The 23,759-nt window shown below is 34.4% G+C and overlaps 1 protein-coding gene across 2 annotated transcripts in view; it reads right to left on the reverse strand.

Moving 5' to 3' along the window:
- Positions 1-1,537: 1,537 nt before the first annotated feature.
- Positions 1,538-23,759, reverse strand: part of ADAM10 (ADAM metallopeptidase domain 10) — a 166,823-nt gene continuing 144,601 nt past the window's right edge. For both annotated transcript variants that reach the window (XM_036903016.2, XM_057488845.1), the window contains exons 10-16: positions 21,282-21,465; positions 15,282-15,432; positions 13,909-14,092; positions 13,084-13,192; positions 12,387-12,607; positions 5,536-5,662; positions 1,538-3,796 (exon numbers count right to left, since the gene is read on the reverse strand). In XM_036903016.2, the coding sequence (XP_036758911.1) occupies positions 3,702-3,796; positions 5,536-5,662; positions 12,387-12,607; positions 13,084-13,192; positions 13,909-14,092; positions 15,282-15,432; positions 21,282-21,465 (1,071 nt within the window). In that variant the 3' untranslated portion in view covers positions 1,538-3,701. The remainder of the gene's footprint in view (positions 3,797-5,535; positions 5,663-12,386; positions 12,608-13,083; positions 13,193-13,908; positions 14,093-15,281; positions 15,433-21,281; positions 21,466-23,759) is intronic.

Below are 23,759 nucleotides of genomic sequence, written 5' to 3' on the forward strand. Positions count from 1 at the left end.
TAATGGTCTGCTTGCTAAGACTGCTGAATGACTGATAGCTTCAAGCATTCACCCTAGCAATTAAACTCAATTAATCATTCATTGTAACTGGAGCAGAATATAATTATGTTAACTTGACTGGTTCAACTTTAATTCCACTAAAAAAAATCATTATAAAAAATCATTATGAATATAGGCCATCATCCTGAATTGTAAAATGAAAACAGTAATGAATGAGTTTTTATATGAATTTGTTTCACATTAAAAAAAAACTTTTGTTGGAAAAATCCTGCTATAAACACAGGTAGAGAAAAATAGTAAAATGAATCCCCAAGTACCCATCACCCAACTTCAACAATTACCAACTCATGGTCAATCCTGTTTCAACTATAATCCCCCACACTACCCGAGTCCAACAACTGGATTATTTTTAAGCAAAGCCTGAACATATCAATTCATTTTTAAATATTTCAATTTGCATCTCTAAAAGGACCCCTTTTTAAAAATGTGGCCATGATACCTTTACCGCACAAGCACCCACAACTGACAGCTGCCAAGGACACTAATCCCATCTTTGAAGAAATAATCATCATTGGGCCTTAAAAATGTACAGAGCACAGGGACAGAGATAAGGACTTAAGAGAAACCTTCACCTGTGAATATGACAAAAATGAAATACCCAAAGCACAAAATGCTGAAGACATCTCATAACACAAAACTGATCAGATAAAGTAGACTTTCCTAAAACTTTACAATATAGGCTGACACTATGGGGAACACTAATTCCACAACCTGCAATAATTTACTTTATTGCTGATTTCATTTGTGAGTTGTTGCCCGAATTTAGAAAACAAGGGGAAAAAATCCTAAACAAAATTTAAGCTTTCAACTCTAAAGTAAAAATAACAAATTTACAATAATCTGAAATAACCAATAATATTTCATAAACAAAACTGAACATAATACGTATTTTGATGTTTTTAAATTAAAGTACCTAAAAAGTACTGTACACTTACTCCTCTGACGAACACTACTTATTTATAGCTTGCCTCAATTTAAAAAGAAAAAAGAACTTTGGGCAGATTTTTCTGTACAGGGCACCATCCTAGGCTTCTAATTCTTCTCCTAGATGAGACTGATACGTCAGTTCTCTCCTTATTTGCTATGAATTTGACAAAGCAGGAAAATGTGGCTCAAATTTTTAAAATCTATTTATCATTAAACTAGAGTTTGAAAATAAGTACTTCGCATTCAGAACTTTGCAAAATAGATGTAAGACCACAGTTTCCAAAATGTGAGCTCTTCGACCAACACTGACACTTTCCAACACTTTGAATATTGATTAGAAATAATGTAAAGCTGTTGAAACTGTTTTCAAAATGTTCATTGTTTGTAGACACAGAGATATATAATCATTAATCTTTCCCATGGACTTGTATGAGAAGAGACACTCTCTTTCTTTCTGCTTAACAGTCTCTTTCATTTAGTAAGAAAAGGTTGCCCTGTGGGAAGCTGCTTCGTAGAGTTCTCAGAGTTCAAAGAGTATGGGACCTTCAAGTTGATTTAATCAAGTCTATTTATTAATGCATTTCAAGTTTCAAAAAACCTTACATCTTTTCACAATACTTTATTTTTTGCAATTTTTAGTAAAAATTTCCAAAGTGAACAAAAAGATACTGTATAAAACACAGTGGACATTAAACTGACAGTAGTATTAGATCTCATTTGTCTTGATCCTTTTGTTTTACCACATCTTAATTTGCAGTGGGAAGAGTTCAGTGCACATATCTCTTTTCAGAAAACATTTAACTTAGACTCAAAATAAAATAGGGGCAGGGTGTACCTGCCAAAACCCTACCACAGGATAACATTACAAGCAAAAAATGTACATGTTCCAAAGTCTACCACACTCAAGAAGTTACTAAGAACTCTTGCAGAATAAAAGTCATTTTAGAAATGCAAACCCACTTCCAACCTTTGCACAGTTCAAAAACAAAGGCATTTAAATGATTTAAAAGCAATTACATACATATCTACCTACTTGTTTGTTTAGAATTATTTATAGTCTATCTGGGGTTTCATGTACAAAATTTGTCTCTAAATCATGTACAAAAAGCTGTATTTTGAAAAAAGTCACCACATACTGTACAAGTTTACAAGGAAGAGATCCCATTATTTTCTCTAGCATTTTTGGCCTTGCTGGCTTGCGTCACATTATGAGAATGATTGTGTAAACCTTATACTCTTAAGAAAAAAGGAAAAAAAAAGCCAAAACACAAATCTTTTCAACTTGTTCTAAATTGGCCTCCTATATGAAGCCAGGAAAATCATAGCTGTTTACTTCTAATTTAAGTTGATGTAGTTGGAAAACATAAGCAATAAATATGTCACAAGCTTAAAATATTTTTGTAATGCCCCCTTCCATTCCTGCATAGCAATAAGCCTGTTAATACATTAAACGCTTCTGCTTTCTTTCTTTAAAAAGCCAATTATTCACAACTGTTTAAAAAATAAATTTGGAATGGGACATTGTGCTGTTTCATCTTCACTGCTGTTAAAATATTTTATGGAAAAAAACATCAGAAGGTCTATCTACAGTTCTAACTATGAGTTGAGCAAATCACTCTTCTTTAGTGGTTACCAATGATCAGTGATGATATGCTAAAAAAAAACGTTCAAATATTTTGATAAAGACACAACTTTTCTTTTCCATATCAGACAAAACCAAAAACATAAGTAGCATACTTGAGATATATGGAAAACATAAAAAAGAGGCTACAAATAAAAAGAATCATTCCACTGACATAATTTCTACCAAAGCATGAATAAAACATCACCTATCAATTCAACAATGGAATTGAATTAGTTTAAAATAAGTAAGCAGATATCAGACATTTACATAAAGAATTCTGAAGTAGTATGCTGCATGTGTCCAGTCTGCACAACTCTTGAAATGTGTGTTCTTCAGCGTAGTCACTCATGTGCTCTTAGCAGCCATTTGACAAAGACAAAACGATTATCAGAACCAACTCCATCATAAGAAAAAGGTAAATTGATTCTCATTTCAAAACTGCCTGTGTGAAGCATTACAGAATCCTGGACCACTAAATACCACCATTCTCTGTTATCCTGAGTATGTCAATTAAACAGTAATTTTTCATTAAGAGCGGAAAAATTTTATAATACAAAGAAACATCCATATTGCAATTTCTGTTTACAATTGCACACGAAGTACAGTGTACGTAAGAAATACATGTCTGCATATAACAAGGTATGTACATTGGCAAGTGATATCTCCAATGTTGAGGTGGTCGAGCCTCCTAGCCTTGATTGGCAGTTGAAAAAAATATATTTATATATATTTCAATTTGTGATAAAAGTTTATCGAGAGCCAAGTTTGCCTGCAAGTGAAGAAAATGCAGCAACGAAGAACAGGGAACATAGGGCACATAATAATATTCTAAGACTTTGTGCCATTAAGTTAAAAATATCTGTCCATAAGAAAATTGGGTTCCTTTTCCACCCCCCACCCCCAAATTGGAATTTTCAGGCTTTAAAATTTAAGTAATTCCACCTGGTCTGAGGACACGATCTCTTGCCATTTTTTTCTTCGACTGTTATTTGTGAGGGTTGAGTTTGGGGATGATGATTTAATAGGTGTCTCTTTGGAGTGAAGTTTTCCCATTGTAGGCACTAGGAAGAACCAAGGCAAAAAGCTGCAGTTAACGTCTCATGTGTCCCATCTGATAACTCTCCCGGGGCCTCTGACGCTGGGGCTGCTGGATGGGCTGTGGAGGCCTCCTCCTCTTTAAAGTGCCTGTGAGTCACAAACAAAAGTGAAACAGATCTGCTGTGAGCTCTTTAATCTTTAAAAACAAAGCTGCCATTCTGATGAGAAAGGTTCTAGACCAGTATTATCCAACAGAAATATAATATGCACTATGTATATAATTTTTAATTTTCTGGTAGCCCTAATGAAAAAGGAACAAAAAAGCAGTTAAAATAATTTTGATATTTTTCATTTCACTTAAGCCAATATAGCCAAAAAACATTTCAAGATATAATCAATATAAAAAATTATTAATAAAAAATTTCATTCTACGTCTTTCAAGTCTGGTATATATTTTATACTTACATCTCAAGTGAGTCTAGCCACACTTCAAGTGCTTGAGAACCACAACTATTAGATTAATATGAATTCTGAGGACAGGATGTATGATGAAGAAATTATTATCTTTGAGCAAATGACTTGACTTCCCTGAAACTCAGATGCCTACTCTGTACAACATAAATAACTCACATAGTCTATTTGGAGGATTATACAGTAACTCATGTAAAAGTGCTTAACTCTCTTTGTGAGGAGTCAATAAATGACAGCTAGTTTTTTTAAGTCTTTAAAGGTGGGATTTGCTTAAAGTGAAATCAAGTATAAGAACTGTTTCATTGAATAAGACCTTAATTGATAAAGTATCTAAAAAGTGTCATGTGGCCCTTGGAAGTACCTAAGAAATTGACATAAATTCCAGAGTGCTAACATTATACGGTTATGAAAAGCAATTTTATCAAAATCAAATTTCCTCTGAGTCCCCCCAAGATACTGTCCCAGTATGACTGCTGAGCTCTCTTTCCCCAAGAAAGATAAAATGCAAGGCAACAACTGACAGAAAACAGAGAAAATGGTAAGAAACCCTTAATTTTAACTACTTTGTATAGGGTGGCAGACTTGGGCTGAGGCAAGGGACTTAGTGGAGAGGGAACTGCCATCATTTAGCTCTAGTTCTCCTCTGCCACTGCCTTGCGACAATGCCTGCCCCACACCTACAGTGAACAGAATTATGGTCCAGCTGTCCTGAGGGCAGCATGGAAGCCACAAATACCTTGGGGAAGGTGAGGGAGAGAGAGACGGGAACTAAATAATCTGTAGCAGTTGCTTCCTACCCTTTTCTCCTCCAGATCTATGGAACTAAACCTAAAGAGGCTCTCATCCCACAGCAGTGTCTCCATTAGAGTTAAAGAGTAGAGACTAAACCTTAGGAGTTGTTCTCAGAGGTGGAGAATAACTGTGGTTATTTGGTGACTGAAGCCTCTACCCAAGACTCTCCGACAGTCTGGGATCTGTATTTCCCCATACGCAATACCCCTAGGGAAAATGAGCTTATGTGCCAGAAAGTATTTCAAGAGCACAGCATTAAAAAACAGTAACACAAGCATAGCTATTAGAATAGAAAGATCAGTCATTTAAAAGCAGCCTATCACAATAAAAACAAAAAAGGAAAAATTTAGATTATGAAAAAAAAAGTACCAAGCAAAAATAAAACTTTCTAGGTCTAAATATTTCTAGACACTCAGAAAAGATTAGCATTATTTGGCAGCCATTACCTAGATTGGACTGATTACAAACACACTTGAAAATCAACTAAATAATTCATCCAGTAATCTCACTCAAGGAGAAAGTACAATAAAATTAGTTACTAAAGACTCATTTATAATTCAATTCTACCTGCTGAATGGTTCTGAGTTAAAATATATATATATACTTTGCTCAAATTGTCTTACCTGGAAGAGGTTTAGGAGGAGGCAACTTTGGATTACTACTTGGAGTATGAACACTGCATATCTTAATAAATCCGGCCATTAACATAATCAGGGCAATTCCCATAAGTAATACAGCCCACCAATAAGCCTAGAAATAAACAGATTTTTTTCTACTGAAAAACAATAAAATATTTTACATTATTTTACATTATATAAAATATAGAATAGAATACTGCACATTTTAATTGTTAAAGAACATTTATTGACTGGGAGTTATATAGATATTATGTATATGCACATATATATTAACTTCTTTAAATATAAAAAAAGAACAAAGGAGAAAACAAAAACCAACCAAAATTTCACTGCCTAGAGGAAATCACTCAATCTTATTCTCCTTTCTATCTCTTTTCCCTATGTAACTATGTTTCTCATACACACAAAACTGGGATCATCCTGCATATAGTTCATATTGTTTTCCCTTGTTATTAAATATTTTCTGGATGGAATATATACATATATATTATAGATATCAAACACATATATATGGACATCAAACATATATATATATATATGGCCTATTACTCTTATAGACTATGTTTTGTTGGTTTTTATACTCTCTAGTGACTTAGAAGGTTTATTACTTGCTTTAAATCTGACTAGTGAATAGTTTTTAAAAATACTCTTAACCTGTGTTTTTTTCTAATCATCAAAATCAAGACTGAAATTCTTTTTTGAGGCGCCCTCTTCCCGTTACTCCATTTCATATGGAATTTAAGACCCAGAATACTGTTATGAAATGATTTATATGCTATTTCTTAGTTGTCATTATATTTACACATATATAAAACCTATTATATATACTCATGTTTAAAGATTAATAGTTTTTAATATGAAAAGTACAAGTATATTCTAGAAGCAGGCAAACTTTATCCAGTCCAAGAAGGAACTAAAAATTTCACATACAGGTATTTTCGTAGACAGCCACAACAGCAGGCATCACAATCGTCAACACCAGGAATTCAGCACTGTTACATTACTACCATTTAACCCTCAGAGTACCAAAAATATGGAATTGACTATGTCAACTCCTCTTTGTAAAACCCGCATTCAAAAGCTTCCCACCAAAGGTCTCCAAGATAGACCATTAGATGGGAGAGAGAAGAAAACAAAACCAAGCACACAATGAAGTGCAGTAAAGTATACATGTACGACTCCACTTATTTTTAAAAACATAGTCTTGTAATGTATAGACAGTTTCTGAAGAACACAAAAGAAACTAAGACTGGGCTCCACTGTAAAAAGAAGGCTCATTTTTCAATTACTTTGCCAATTAAGAAAAAGGATAATCACACTTTCCAAAAGGAAAAAGTAGAAAAAATTTTTCATTTAAAAAAATTCATACTCTGTGACTTTTTCAGGTGCTCCCTCTTCATAAAACATCCATATGTACGGTCTATTTGTACTAGTCCTTCAAAACTTAGTTTGGCTTCACCTTCTTAAAGAGGCCTTCCCCAAACAGGTTCTCCTGTGGTCTGTGAAAATACTGTGCAGAACTGAAAATCTGTTTCTTGTTTTCTCCATCACAAACTGGACCAAGAGCTCCTTGATCTCATATCCTAACAAACTCAGTATATAACCCCCAAAAAAGTACTTATTGGATGAGTTATTACAGGTGAGTCATTATTCCAAATACTAACTTTTTGAAACACTTCTGAAAGTTAATTTATTATTTTTAAAAAGCCCAGGCATACAAATAATGTGACATGGCTCTTAAAACAGGACATAAAACACTGGTTTTGACACCTGTAATACTAGTTTTTCAGCAACTATACAGTCTTAAATAGAGAGCAGTATGGCAGTAAGAGACTGGAGAGAAAAATTCTGGATTTAATAATGGTTACCAGTTTGTAGAAGACAGAGGGCAAGAGGACCTAATCCCAATTCAGGTCAACATTTACTGAAAATCTTTGAAAATCTGCAGTTCTTTCTGGCAGTGTACCTGGCTTTCCTCCACATTTTTCAAGGCTACTACATATCTCAAAAGCCCAAACCTTGGTATGTTTTAGTGACAATGATAGTACCTTTTCAGAGTTTCGTGTCTGGGGAAACAGAACATCACAGTGGTAAGAAGAAAGCAATTAGAAACAAAATAATGGTGTCTTTAAGTAGTACCTTTGGTAAAGGGGATTTTTTAATGCTTCCTTTAAAAGAGAACTGTCTGAGTGAGTTAAATGCTAAATTGCATGTTTTCTTTTTCATATATACTAAAATCAAGGCAAAGAATACCAATTAGGCTAATAAACATAAAATATGTGTTTCATCCCAGAAGAAAAGATCATAATTTGTGCACTTGTTAGAGTCTGAAGGAAAGGAGAGAGCTGCCATTTATACAAACATTTAATGAGTGTAAATTATACACCAAGCTCTTGTCTTTCATAGATACCAGGGTGCTAAGTGAAATTTAAGAGACAAAGAGAAGATACCCAAAAGTTTAAAAATCGGTCTTGAGGTTTAACAAGCTCTAAATTAAGTCAGAGAAAATAATTCTATACAAAAAACACACACATGTTCTTCAACACATTCATTTACCTGGCCAGAAGAACACAAAGGAAAACAAGAAGTAAAAGTGACAAAATAGTAAGTCAAAATCTACATGTACTAATTACAAGTTTTTTTATTTAATAATCTAAATGAACAAAAATGGCAGGTATCACCCAAAACAACTCTGAGGGATAAGGAATGAACTCAAGTCTCTTTAAGACAGAAGATAGTCTGTACCGTTTTTAAAGATCTCCCAAAAAAGTCAACCATCTGTAACCCTTACAGTGAATGTTCCAACGTTAACAACGCTCACTCTCCGCAAATGCACTCTAGACTTACTGCGGGTCTCATTTAAGAAACCTGCGTCATTCATCTAGCAAATGTATACAGAAGCCTTACAGTATGCTAAGTCCTATGGCAATACTGTGTGTCTGTCTCTCCTCTCACGCCACCATCTTTAATGCTCTATCATCGGCAATACTGTGTCTTTGTTTTTCAAGCTGCATAAATGATATCTATGTGGTTATTCTATTAGGCAATGAATGGCTGTAGAGGTACACAACCACCTTCCATTTTCAACACACCAGGATGACAAAGTATAACATTTCTGTTACAAGTATTTTAAAAGAGAATCATTACATTGCAAAGAGTTAAAAAAAAAAAATGGTTCCCAAATTTCAGCATGCATCATCACCTACTAACTCTAGGTGGGGCCTGGTAATCTGCATTCTGTCAAGTTCCCAGGTGATACTGATTGCTGTTGGTCAGGGGACTGCACTTTAAGATCCATTGCTCTAGGTCAGGGGTTGGTAAATATTTCCCATAAAAGGCAAGATAAGTAATTTAGGCTTTGTGGCATCGTACAGTCTCCACTGCAATTACAGCCACAGACAATACATAACAAAGTGGTTATGTGGCCATGTTTCAATAAATCATTATGTATGGACACTGAAATTTGAATTTTATATAATTTTCAAAGAAATATTATTTTGATAGTATTTTTTTATTTCTTTCAGCTACTTAAAAATGTGAAACCATTCCTAGTTTGTTAGCCATACAAAAACAGGTAGTGGGCTGAATTTGGCTCATGAGCCATAGTTTGCCAACCAGTTTTATACGAATGGTTGGTTTTCAACCCTGGCTCCTCATCAGAAATAGCTGGGGAGCTTTTAAAAGACCCAGGGACTCAGGACCCATCCCAGGAGATTCTGAGTTAATTACTTTAAGCCAGAAGTTGATTCTTACATACAAACAGAGTGAGGAACTGCTCTTAACAAATGTTCCCTGAAGTGACTTCTAAGGATAATTAGGGTTTAATAAGTCTTACATGAATAACGGTTTCTGGGGTGTCAGGTAAGTTTGGAAATGAAGTTGAGTTTTATTGTAGGGCTTCTCACAATATTCTCACAAATCTCTAAGGGGACCTCAGTATGCAAAGTTTTCCAGATTCATTTGACCACCAAACCCATGGACCTAGTGTTCTGTGAAAGCACTTGGGAAATACTGCTTTATATCTTTCATAAAGAATACCAGATACTTAATTCTTAGGTTCATAAAATTAGAGCAAAATATGAGAACAGAAATTCATTTAGAGTAAGAAATACAATTGATTTTTGTCCAAATAATAAGGAAAACTAGATAAATCTGAATTAAAAAGAAAAAAGTCACAAAAGCAATTATTTTAAAAGGGGAAATACATTTCAATTTGAAAAATTCAAGGTCTAAAATGATTTTCTACAACATCAAACCTAACATAAAAGATGTATAAAATCTGAACATCAGTAATTATAGAAGAAACTGAAAAAGAATTACCAATGCCCTCCACCCCATTTAAAGAAAAGAAAATGACATAAGGTCTCAACAGAATTACTGGTGATGACTAGATGACTCTTTGATAAACCCAAAAGATGTTTATCATTATCTCCTTGCCAGATACCCAGTAGGCGTTCAGAAAATATAATGAATGTATTTTTTTTAATGTTCAAAAAAATGCTGTCAAAAACAACTTTTCCCCAGATAAGAAAGTAAAAGTCTTTATCACATCATTTCCAGCAGCAATCAGTAATTCATGTCCTAGTCTCAACTATTAAGTTTATTCTTTTCCATATATATTATTCTACCTCACATGAGGAAAAAAGATGCCATAGTATGCTACAGAAAGGAGACAAAAAGCGACCAGTCCCACTGAAAAGGAAAAGCAGTGAAGCTAACCCCTCATCCCTTTCACAGCTCTGACACCAAAGCATCCTAGTAACCTATATTACTAACTAGAAGGGTACTTCCCTGACATGACTAAACACCAAAGCATGAGCTATTAATGTAACAAGCTATCTGCTTTGCAAGTGAGCTGTGCATGTGACTCAAATAAAAGAAATAAGTTATAATGAACTGGTTGTCTGTTATCTTACAGTTTGACCCGGGGTTAAAGCACACATATGCAGCAACAACTCAGTGGTACACTTCAGGCATGTGGGCCATATTTCAAAGAGAGGGATGTGAGTATCAACAATATAAAATAAAAGCAATCTATACTCACTTGAGGAAAACATAAATCTCAAAGTGCCTGATTAACAGTTCCAGAGTACAAGGAAAAGACATCATATTGCTAACTCACTGTAAGAAGCATTTCACTCAATCCTGAAATCTAAAATATCTAAACTCTAAAATTAAAAAAAAAAATTAAATCATCCTATTAAATATTTTAAAATAGGAATAAAAGCTTTGAAATTCTAAATGAGTCAATATTAGAGATAATGGAGAAAAATGAAAAAACAGTTTTAGCTGCTATGACTACTATCTAGAAAACCTAAAATATCTGGTGCAACACATACTTAGTAGAACCCAACTCTAAAATCCCTATTAGCAGATTTTTTTAAATACACTATCCTCTATAGTGCACAAGTATACAAATCTCAACTTACTATTATTAGAGATAACCAGAAAAAAGAAAAAAGTACTGGATCTAAGTTGAAAACAGGACAGTAAAGTGTCAAGAAAGGTAAGCTACTTGAAGTTATAGAATTGACAAATGTGCCAGAGGCTGATCTGAAGTGAATCCTTGCATCATTTCCAAGCCTGTATTCTTTCCACTTCACCACGGGTGCCGGAAGGCCATTTAGCATAACAGGTTTTTCTGATTACCTGTTATTGCACCAAGCACAGAAGTACAAAAACGAGTTAACATATCATGTTTTAAGAAGACCTATGTTAAATCCATTGCCCAATTACTTGGTTTAAAACCTAAGTCTCCTAAATCCAATTTCAACAATCCTCCCACTACATAGTCATTACAAATCTAAAAACTACATATTCTAACATGCAAAGTATTATTCTTCCTATGTATAAAAACACCATTTCAATGCTGGAGATATTCCCAAAATTTTTATTGTAGATTATTATTACATGAGTACCAAAAAGGGTGACAAACCCACGTAGATCATTTTTTTGTTTGCTTTTAAGACATCCTCAGTCCTGAACACACACACATACACACAATGTAGTAAATAATTTGGGAAGGAGAATCTGAGTTCTATGTCCATTTCCAAAGCAGACTCATTCAGTTCAGATATAGCACATTTTCATATACACCACTTACAGTTTCCTACTGATATTTTAACACAATCACTTAGGAACATGAATATTTAAGTGACTTAAGATAGTCATTCTCAGCAGTCTTTTAAGAAAATTTCAGGTAATTCAACATCTGTACAACTTGGAGAAATCTGGGCTGAAAAATAATACATTTCACTGGATTTATGTTGGGTAAAGGTACATAATCTGCAAATGGCTCTGTATTTGATCTTACCCTGCTCAACATTTCCTATCACAGACAAGATGAAGACTCAGAAATTATACTGTAACATCAGAAAAAGCCTTCAGAAAACAACGAATCTCTCATCTCTCCGGTTCAGCAAAGCAGAATACACAGCCGGTTATCTGTCATACTGAGACAGGGAAAAGTGTAAAAAGCAAGCAGTGCTTTCCAAAACACCTGAGGAAAAACTCCTACAAAAAGGCCCTAATCATAGGTACCAACAAAGGAGAAAGTAACCAATCAGGGCATGAACCAGTGAGCAGAGTTAAAACAGAATGGCTCCCATCACTACCAAGCAATCTATAAACTACACACATGTGGAGATTCTGATCACTTCAGAAGACAAAAACACCTGGAGATACCTGAACTTGAAAACTCAGTTCTTCAGATAATGTAATTCCAGCCCATACAGGAAAGAAGTCATTTTTTCATAACATTGGTGACCTCTGGTCAAGTATAATTACAATCAAACCATTAAAGATAAGATTTCTTTATTAATAAAAACTATACTTACCACAATCCATTCAGCAATGTTTTCATAGAGCTCTGGACTAAAAATTGCTTTTTTAAGCCTAGCTAGAGGGCCATCAGCATCTACCAGTCTGCACCGCATGAAAACATCACAGTAGCCTCTAAAATCATTGCAAGGGGATCCAGGTTGCAGGGTGATGGTTCGACCAATGAAGTGCTTGCTCCACTGCACAGACCCTGTACTGGCACAAGTTGATGGCTCCACTGGAAAAGAAGGACCAAATATAAGTTGAAGATCAGATTTCCTACCAGGCTAGTCGAGGACAGAGGGAAAAAAGGGAAATGTACCTAAAATCATGACCAGGACATGTTCTAGGGACTTTTAATAGTTAGGCTGGACAACACTATTTACTGGCGATTCACTTTAATTGTTACAATATAAATAAATAACCAGCAACTCTTGCCTTACTGCTACAATGATTTTAAAACCTTCTAAGAGTATTTATATTAATTACTGCCATAAAGCTGGCAGATTTTTGTCTAGTTTATCATTTTAAAAACACCGTAGGGACCATAATGCTAGAAATACAATGCTATGCTACATTTAAAAATTTCTCAAGAGGATCGGTTTAACTGGAAATTATCTGTTCAAACTGTATATCATAGTTTAACAGTTAAATTTAAGAGAAAATAAGGTTTTTTGAAACAGATTTTATTCTCTTGTATTTTAAAAGCCTTACTCTTCTTCATACAGCAGACATGGCATAACTCCTTATCATCTTTGCTGTCAGAACTGGCACAGGTACACTCCTCCAAGCCGTATTTCTCACAGATAGACCCTGCACATTGCTGAAAGAAAAATAAAACACCCATTATTTAACTCCTGCACAGTCAAACCTATTGTTCTCAGTAACAGATAGACACAAGCCTCTAATGCTAAAACAATTAAGTAGAAATACAAGTAGGAAAAAAATTAATATCAGATATGGATCATATAAACACATCTGAAAAAGAATTAAGTGCAAATAAGGTAGTAAGTAAATCCTAAAGAAATGGCAGCTGAAAAAAAAAATCTAAACAAAACTAAAACAGAGAAAAGAGGTTAGCCCAGCAACAATTTTATGTTGGTGTGCCTCCTTTACAAGAGAAAAATGAAATTCTCCTCATGTAGAAGAAAGTAATCATTTAGACAAGAAAGCTTTAAAGGCTTCTCATTTCAAGAACATGACCAGGAGAGTTCTTTCATTTAGGCTTTTAAAATACTAGTTTACAACACTTAAACATAGTACAGACAAAGTCACATACCTAGTTGTACACCTACTTTTCTCTAGAGAATATCGAATACATGCAGTGGAAAGATGAAAGGCCGTCAGTAAGTAACCAAATGCCACCAGGCACTTACACCACAGAACACACTCGGGGCTTTGTGGGGAAACTGATCGGGGTATCCTTCAAATAGGGACCAAGATTAATTACTTTAACTCTGCAGCTTTAAGTATCATCAAACAAGTATTGTGAAAAAGAATTTTATAAAACTAAATAAGAAACATAAATCAGATGCTTACCCCATTAATGCACACTTGTGTGTGCCTATTACAGTCTGTAAAGTTTGGTTTAGGATCAGATGCTGGGCAGAGAGCTGTGATGCCATTACATATTCCTTCTTTTGCACAGTCAGAATCATCCCGACACTTCTCAGTTTTTGACTTGAATGCACACTGTGCTGTACAACAGGGACCTTGACTTGGACTAAAAGAAACATTAATGTGATTAAAGAAAACACTAGGATATTTCCTATATACACAGATATGGGTCTTAACTTTAAGTAGTAAATCTCATCTTTTAAACGGTAAGTTCATTACTGGCATACAACTTCAAATACTGGAAGAAGAGGCTCCTAAATTTCAACGTTCTAGTAAGTGAAGGAAAGTGATTAAGTGCCTTGTTTTTATAATCAAGACAAACTATATATTCAGCATTCTCACTCTATTTGCTTTCAGTGAAAGGCTATGATAGAAAATGGATTTAATATTAGGCAAGTTATTAGTGTTTTTCACAGTAATATCATATAGTAGTCAATTTATCAATGTCTCTCTCACATTTACATACTAAAATCAAACTAGAAGACACAGCTCAGCCACTTAAAAAGTATTATACAAACAATATTCTGTTGCTTATATCTATCACTTCCTTAGTAATTTGACAGGCGAAATAATTATAAGACACTAAGTCATAAGACTATGGAATCCATACTACCTAAATATTTAAAGTTAAGATTTTTTTTTTAATCCATCCTCATCCTTGAGAGGTATAGAGAATGACTAGGAATCGAATTTATTGCAAATGTGGGAACAATTAGGAATTCCTTAATCTTTGTAACTACAAAGAGGACACAATATAGTAAAAACAACTTGAAGGCTAGTCATGCGGTAAACAGGCATGTTAATGCTGTTGTGGAGGAAGAAATCTCCTCTATCCCTGGAGGTTCTTCTAGCTGGTCTAAGAACCAAACTGACATGAGACAGATGAACAGGAGAAGGAAACAAAGTTTAACTATGGAGATATGAAGAAGCCATAGACATTGGTTCCCATAAAGTTATGATTCTTAAATATATGGGCAATGGTCACATTTTTAAAGTTAGAAATGAAATAATGTGCACTTTACTGAGCATCCTTTGCATATCCTTTGTTAACACTTACCACACAGATTACAATTTGCATGTCCTTTGTTAACACTCACCACACAGATTACAAGGAGTTCAATCTGCCAACAGCAGTGCACTAAGCAAGGCTACCCCAGAAAAACAAATAAAACAAAACAACAAATAAAAACAAAGTTTCAAACCCATATACTCTCTTAATCTCAGTTTTAAATCTGTCATAACTGCCTTCAGGGGACTTTACAGGAAAATAAACATTGCTTGAATTGGCAAGGTACCTGCACTGCTTCCCAGGCTTCAGCTTGCATTTTTTGCCCTCTGGCTGGTTTGCATCATAGCAGCACTCATCCTTACACTGGTCACTATAGCCACAGTCACATTCCTCACCTTGCTCTACCATTCCATTTCCACATATAGGTTGGCCAGATTCTGATAAAAATAAAGAAGACAATGTAAGCATCATGCACACACATTAATTTTATTTAAAATTCACAAACTCTGCAGAGCCTCATAAAAAAGAGAGCAAGGAAAACTTTGATGAGTAAGAAAAGTAGAACAAACTAGGAATCTGGAAGTTAGGAGACCTAACTCAAACAGTGGCTCAGTCACTAACTAGCAATATAGCCACAGGCAAGTCAACTCCCTTTTCTTGAACCTCAATTTCTTAATCTGTATAATAAGGGGATTTGGTCCCTCCTAGAAGTGGTAACATTCTTTTTATGCCACGCCACCACTGAGTTTTATTGAACAACTGCACTATTTATAGTACACAAATACAAATTTCGTTAGTGCTTCACCAGCCAGAGAAAAAATTAAATCTTTTTTTGTTACAACATTTCAAAATATATAGAATAAATAATTAAATAAAATGAACTCTCATTTGCCAATCACTTAGCTTTAACAACTATCAAAAATATGCTGTAAACAACTCAATCGAGCACAATCTTTTGTTCTCATAAACACTCCAGGATGAATCTAAGAGTTTTTTTCTTCTTAAAATCTAACCATAACACCATATACCATCTAACGAAATTAACAATGTTTAATAGCATCTAACAGCCTGTCCACATTTAATTTTCCTCAGCTGTCTCTTTATATTTGGTTTATTTGAACCAAGTTCCACACAAGTTTCCTCCAACCTCTTTTCCCATGGTTGCTTTTGGTTGACATGTGTCTTAAGTTCCTTTAATAAGATAACAGATTCCTTTCTCTGTTTTTATTTTCACACTATTTATTTGTTAAAGAAATTAGGTCATTCTGTCCTATGGAATTTCCCACATTCTGTTTGGCTGATTGTATCCTAGCTGAAAAGTAATCTTTTAAAAATGTACATTAGTTTTGCTCCTCAACTAGTCCAATCTCCTTAAGAGAAGAACCATGTACTATTTATAACTTCTGTATTCCCAGAGAGCCTAATAGTATTGGGTCAAATCTTGGTTCATTAAGGTTAGACTTCTTGGTGTAAACATAGTGAATAATTTTAGAACAATTTTTAGATTCTCTTTTAAAGTTCTTTGACGTTGTCTTTGGAAGTTTAAAATTAGAACAGGAATGCTAGCTACTCTTCATAAGATCATAAAATCACAGAGCTTTAGCATCTTCAGGGAAATGATAATATCAAATGTCTTCGTTTTACAGAAAAGAAAACTAACTTCCAAAGAATTTGTGACTTGTGCCCCAGTATGGGCACAACACAGACTAAACCCAGGTCTCCTAGATTTAAAATCTGGTGTTCTTTTCTTTTGCTACATCAAATCAATGTGGAAAACAGTTGTTGTACAGGCTTCAAATCACAAACTAAGTAAGTAGAAGGGAACACATTTCAAACACAGAGACCCAAAAAAGGCACATCTGAATTTAAAAAATATTCTAGAAAGATTAGTTTTATATTCAGAAAGCTCATTCTTATCCTTAAATATTAAAGGAAATCTCAGAGGTAACTCAAGTCCATCCCTCCCTTTCATTTTATACCATCTCTTTGTTCTCTAAAACTAGAAGCATGTATATGCACATATATACTAAGTATATAAGATTTTTTCTGAAATCTAGTAATAATCATTTTCTAATTCACATGATATGTAATTTAGGAGACAAGGAAAAATGATAGAAAACCTTTGACATAATTCACTACACATTAATTTTCATTTCATATAGAAGTATTACTTCAAAGCAGCTATTTCCTAACAGCGTAAACATATATGGTGATGCTTAAATGCAAAAAATGTAACAGGTACATACCTCATTAGAATTTAAGAAAAAATTTCCTTCCCATAACACCTATAAAGCAGTATGCTCATTTTAAAAAGTCAACTTCAATCAGAACGTTTATTGTGAAAACCTAGCTTACAAATGAGCAATCTATGTAGTACTTTTATACTAAAGCTTTAGAAAAACTACCACTGATAACAACAGTAACAAAACAATAACATCAATATAATTTTTGAGCTGTCGTTTTAAAAGAAAAGCCAAACAAGGAAAGTAAAAATTAGTAATTTGAACCTCATTAAACTTTAACTTTTGCTCTGGGAAAGACTCTGAAGAGGATGAAAAGACAAGCAACAGACTAGGAGAAAATCCTTGCAGACCAATATCTGACAAATGATTAGTATCTACACTATATAAAGAACTCTCAAAACTCAATGCAAAAAAAGAAAATTATAAATGGTCAAGAAACATGGACATTTCACCAGAGAAGATATACAGATGGCAAATAAACATGAAAAGATAGTCAAGATCATGAGTCACCAGAAAAATACAAATTATATCCACAAGATATTACTATACAGCAATCAGAATGGATAAAATAAAAATAATAAAAATACCAAAAGTTAGCAAGGATGAGAAATTAGATTACTCATACACAGCTGAAGGAATGTAAACTAGTAGAGCACTTTGGAAAACATGTCAGTTTCATATAAATAAAAACAAACAATCACTACATGATCCATGAACTGGACTTGGGGACATTTATTACAGAGCAATAAAAGCTTATGTTCACATTAAAAATACTGTATGCAAATATTTATAGCTGTTTTTATTCATAATACGCAAAAACTCAAAATAGCCTACATGTCCTTTAACAAGTGAATGGTTGAACAAACTGTGCTACATACATTCCATAGAATAATACTCAGCAATAAAAACGAACAAGCTATAAAGGCAAAATTCTGGGAGAATCTCCAGGAAATTATACTGAGTGGGAAAAAGTCAATCCCAAAAGATTATATACTACATGATTCCATTTATATAACATTTTTGAAGTGACAAACTTTTAGAAATGGAGAATAGTTTAGTGGGGCGGGTGAGGGACAGCAGGAGGGAGGTGGGTGTGGTTATAAAAGGACAACACTGAGGGTTCCTTTGGTGATGGAACTGTTCTGTATATCCTGACTGGTGATAAGATACATAAACCTACATGTAATAAAATTGTACAGAACTAAACACACACACACACACACACACACACACAGATATGAGAACAAGAAAGAATGAGGAAATCTGAATAAGATCTGTGGATAACATCAATGTCAATATTCTGGTTGTGATATTATACTGTACACTTTCTCAATGTTACAATTGAGGGGAGCTGGGTAAAGGGTAAATGGAATCTCTATTATTTCTTACAACTGCATATAAATCTAAATTATCTCTATATAAATTTCAATGAAAATCAAATGCCATATGTTATGTCAATTATACCTCAATTAAAAAAAAATCCAGCTAAAAACTCAAAAGGCCACACTTATCTGGAAATCTTCCCCAAATCTTTCTCCTTTGCAGTCTTGTTTAACCCATTTTTGAGTGCTCTCAAGGTGAGCAGGCCTCACTGTTTGCCCTAAAGTAACTTAAAACCTTGTGAAATAGGACTAGGACCCAAACAAATATAATACAAGGTAGAATATTTAGAACGTATTAAATGCCACGAGAGACGCATGACAGATGAACAGATAAACAAAATGTGGCATAGCCATACAATGGACTAGTATTCAGCTATTTAAAAAGAATGGCATCCTGATAAATGCTACAGCTTGGATGAATCTTAAAAATATTATGTCCTAGCCACGGCAATCAGACAAAACAAAGAAATACAAGGCATCCAGGTTGGTAAAGAAGAAGTCAAACCATCACTATTTGCAGATGACATGATACTGTACATAAAAATCCCTAAAAACTCCACTCTAAAACTACTAAAACTAATATCTGAATTCAGCAAAGTTGCAGGATACAAAATTAATACACAGAAATCTGTTGCATTCCTATACACTAACAATGAACTAGCAGAAAGAGAAATCAGGAAAAAAACTTCATTCACAATTGCATCAAAAAGAATAAAATACCTAGGAATAAACCTAACCAAGAAAGTGAAAGACCTATACCCTGAAAACTACAAGACACTCTTAAGAGAAATTAAAGAGGACACTAACAAATGGAAACATCCCATGCTCCTGGCTAGGAAGAATTAATATTGTCAAAATGGCCATCCTGACTAAAGCAATCTACAGATTCAATGCAATCCTTATCAAAATACCAACAGCATTCTTCAATGAACTGCAAAAAATACTTTAAAAATTCATATGGAACCACAAAAGACCCCGAACAGCCAAAGCAATCCTGAGAAGGAAGAATAAAGCAAGGGGGGGATCTGGCTTCCCAACTTCAAACTCTACTACAAAGACACAGTAATCAAGACAATTTGGTACTGACATAAGAAAAGACCCACAGACCAGTGGAACAGGATAGAGTCCAGATATTAACCCAAACATATATGATCAATCAATATACAATAAAGGAGCCATGGACATACAATGGGGAAATGACAGCCTCTTCAATAGCTGGTGTTGGCAAAACTGGACAGCTACATGTAAGAGAATGAAACTGGATCATTGTCTAACCCCATACACAAAAGTAAATTCAAAATGGATCAAAGACCTAAATGTAAGTCATGAAACCATAAAACTCTAAGAAAACATAGGCAAAAATCTCTTGGACATAAACATGAACAACTTCTTCATGAACATATCTCCCTGGGCAAGAGAAACAAAAGCAAAAATGAACAAGTGGGACTATATCAAGCCGAAAAGCTTCTGTACAGCAAAGGACACCATCAGTAGAACAAAAAGGCATCATGAATGGGAGAATATATTCATAAATGACAGATCCGATAAAAGGTTGACATCCAAAATACATGAAGAGCTCACGTACCTCAACAAACAAAATGCAAATAATCCAATAAAAAAATGGGCAGAGGAGCTGAACAGACAGTTCTCCAAAGAAGAAATTCAGATGGCCAACAGACACATGAAAAGATGCTCCACATCACTAGTCATCAGAGAAATGCAAATTAAAACCACAGTGAGATATCACCTCACACCAGTTAGGATTGCCACCATCCAAAAGACAAACAACAACAAATGTTGGCGAGGTTGTGGAGAAAGGGGAACCCTCCTACACTGCTGGTGGGAATGTAAATTAGTTTAACCATTGTGGAAAGCAGTATGGAGGTTCCTCAAAAAGCTCAAAATAGAAATACCATTTGACCCAGGAATTCCACTTCTAGGTATTTACCCTAAGAATGCAGCAGCCCAATTTGAAAAAGACAGATGCACCCCTATGTTTATCGCAGCACTATTTACAATAGCCAAGAATTGGAAGCAACCTAAATGTCCAACAGTAGACGAATGGATTAAGAAGATGTGGTACATATACACAATGGAATATTATTCAGCCATAAGAAGAAAATAAATCCTACCATTTGCAACAACATGGATGGAGCTAGAGGGTATTATGCTCAGTGAAATAAGCCAGGCGGAGAAAGACAAGTATTAAATGATTTCACTCATATGTGGAGTATAAGAATAAGGGAAAACTGAAGGAACAAAACAGCAGCAGACTCACAGAACCCAAGAATGGATTAACAGTTACCAAAGAGAAAGGGACTGAGGAAGATGGGTGGGAAGAGAGGGATAAGGGGCGGTTGAGGGGGGAGAAAGGGGGTATTACGGTTAGCATGTATAATTAGCATGTAGGGGGGGCCATGGGGAGGGCTGTGCAACACAGGGAAGACAAGTAGTGATTCTACACTGATGGATAGTGACGGAAAGCGGGGGGGGGGGGGGGTACTTGGTGAAGGGCGGAGCGTAGTAAACAATGTTCTTCAAAAAAATTAATAAATAAATAAAATACATATAAGGGATGTATACATGAGCGTTCACTATGTAATTCTCTCAAGTTTTCTGAATGAAAATATTCAGAATAAAATGTTGGGAAAGTATACATACCAACAAAACAGTTGTTTCTTTTCTTCTCAAGAACTTGGCTTATATTTCTAATACTACAGAGTGAGAATTTATTGTTGTTAAGTTTGTCCCCGGATGTTGCTCTTGCATACATGATGTAATTGCCATTTTCCTTTTGTCCTAAATTCTTAGATTCTCCTGGAGTGCACTCTGTTCCAGAATCATGCTGTCAAACAAAATATAGACTCACATAAACAGGGAGTAAAATAAGGTTTTTGGGTCATCTGATTAAATGTAATTTTTTTCATCATAAGAACAAGGGAAGCTTGTGGACTCTCCTTTGGAAAAGATGTTACAATTGTTTTAGACTGAGAAGGAAAACAATTCACTCTTTTAGGGGCCACTATCATAGAAGGGAAAGGACAATCAGGAAAGGTCTAGCTAGCCACAGCAATTTAGAGATTTTAAGTTGGGAGTACAATGGAGAACAAACCATCATAAAGTCTATTAAAAATAAACTCATTCACTTTTAAAACTAGTAAAAGGAATATAAACTACTTAAAATCGATTAAATATTCTTTAAAATACATGTTCAATTACATGTGATGGATAGTTCAGAGTAGACAATGGTGGGGAAAGACATACAAAATAGAATGGCATAGGGCTAAGTACACACAGGATAGGCATTTAAGAGAGCTGACTTTTAACCAGTATTTAGAGAAGATAAGTAAGTGCTAACTAGGAATAGAAACACAATGATCTATTTTTTAATAAAAATTAAAAGCAAAGATGTAAAACCCAAACACTGCTTTTAGAATAAAACAGTAGACATAAATGTATATGCACAGAAATAGTTTATAATATTGGTAAATATTATTGAAATACCAGATATCCAGTTGACCCTTGAACAACATGGTCTGACATTAGAATTATCCTCAGCATAAGAATTTAGAAAGAGAAAAGAAAAAAACCCCAACACTGTATAACTCTTGATAATATCACAAAATAGCTTAACACCTTTCAATTTAATAAATAGCAGCTCATGCCCAATATTTTACAGGAAGGAACAAAGTATAAAAATACGATGCGGAGTTAAGTGCTGTCCCTGGCCCTCAAAGGACTTGCATTCTATTTAAAAGGGACAGCAAATTTCAGAATCCCTTCCTAGTCTAACTCTCTGCCCCATATATCCATTAGAGATATCACTATTCAATTATTACTATTCTAGCCCAGCGAATATTGTAATGGACCATGGACCATCATTAATGGCCATGAAAGGAGAAATGGGTTATAAACAAGCATGTCACTCATTTGCCATCGTTGTAAAAGTGAATAAACAAGCACACAAATAAGCAAAACCTAAAATAGAACATAAAGGTCATCCTGACTATACCCCAACAAATGCTGTCAAAGTTCAACTAAAGAGAATGGTCTCACAAAGAAACTGCAATCTTAGTTTGACAAGAAAACAGAAAAACATTTTTATGACTATAAAAACAATACATTTCTAGAAAACTGAGAATAAAAAATGGATAAAGAAAAGTTCAATCATATTCAACTACCCACAGTAACTATTAATATTTCAGTCTATTTCCTATCTAGTTGTATATTTTGAACTAATTTGGACTATACCATGTGCACAGTTATATACATGGTTTCTGTCAGTTAAACAGTATAGTGTGAACACTGAAAAACTTGACTTTTCAATGACTGCAGAACATTCCATGATACTCTTATTGTGGGAGCACTTGGGCTGTTTAAAATTTTTTGCTATTTTAAATAAAACTGCAATGGATACCTTTATTTGTTTTTGAAATGTAAGTAAGTCTTTGATAGAATCTGCACTTACTTCTTTTAGACGGATCCCCAAAAGAAGAACTGAGTTAAAAGGTAAGACACTTTACGGGTCTTCACAGATACTGCAAACTGACAAAGGACCGTATTACTTTACGTTATTCAACAGCATGGACCAAGATTTCAGTAGGCAAATATGGGAAGGAATTGGCTTCCGGGCAGAAGGAAAAGTTTTGAAAGTCTATAAATTATTTGACAGAAGCCAGGAGATAACGCTGGAAATATACCTGTATCCAAATTATGGAAAACCTTAATTGCTAAAAAAGGAAACTATATCAACATTATCAACAGGTGCTGGAACTAAGGTAGTACACAAAACTGACATGATCATAACAATAAGAACTATACTTAAGACAAAGATCAATCTGGTAAGAGTGGGCACCTATTACAATTTTCAAACTGCGAGACAGAAACTTGTCTCATTTATGATATAACTTTCCACAGCAAAAATTATAAAGTGGCTAACAATAGGCATGCAATAAATATTTAAGACAGGATAAATAAATTTAACAGACAGTATAAACCACTCAGTGAGAAAGTAACATGGACACAGTAGATGTTGTATAGGAGGACAGATAAAGACAGATTTCAGATAAAGATGTCTAGTGGGACAAGCTTAGGAGTTTATGGTTCTGGCTGATCCTACTATTAATTACGTAATAAATA

The sequence above is a fragment of the Manis pentadactyla genome, chromosome 11 (genome assembly GCF_030020395.1).
Source record: "Manis pentadactyla isolate mManPen7 chromosome 11, mManPen7.hap1, whole genome shotgun sequence".
Lineage (NCBI taxonomy): Eukaryota > Metazoa > Chordata > Mammalia > Pholidota > Manidae > Manis > Manis pentadactyla.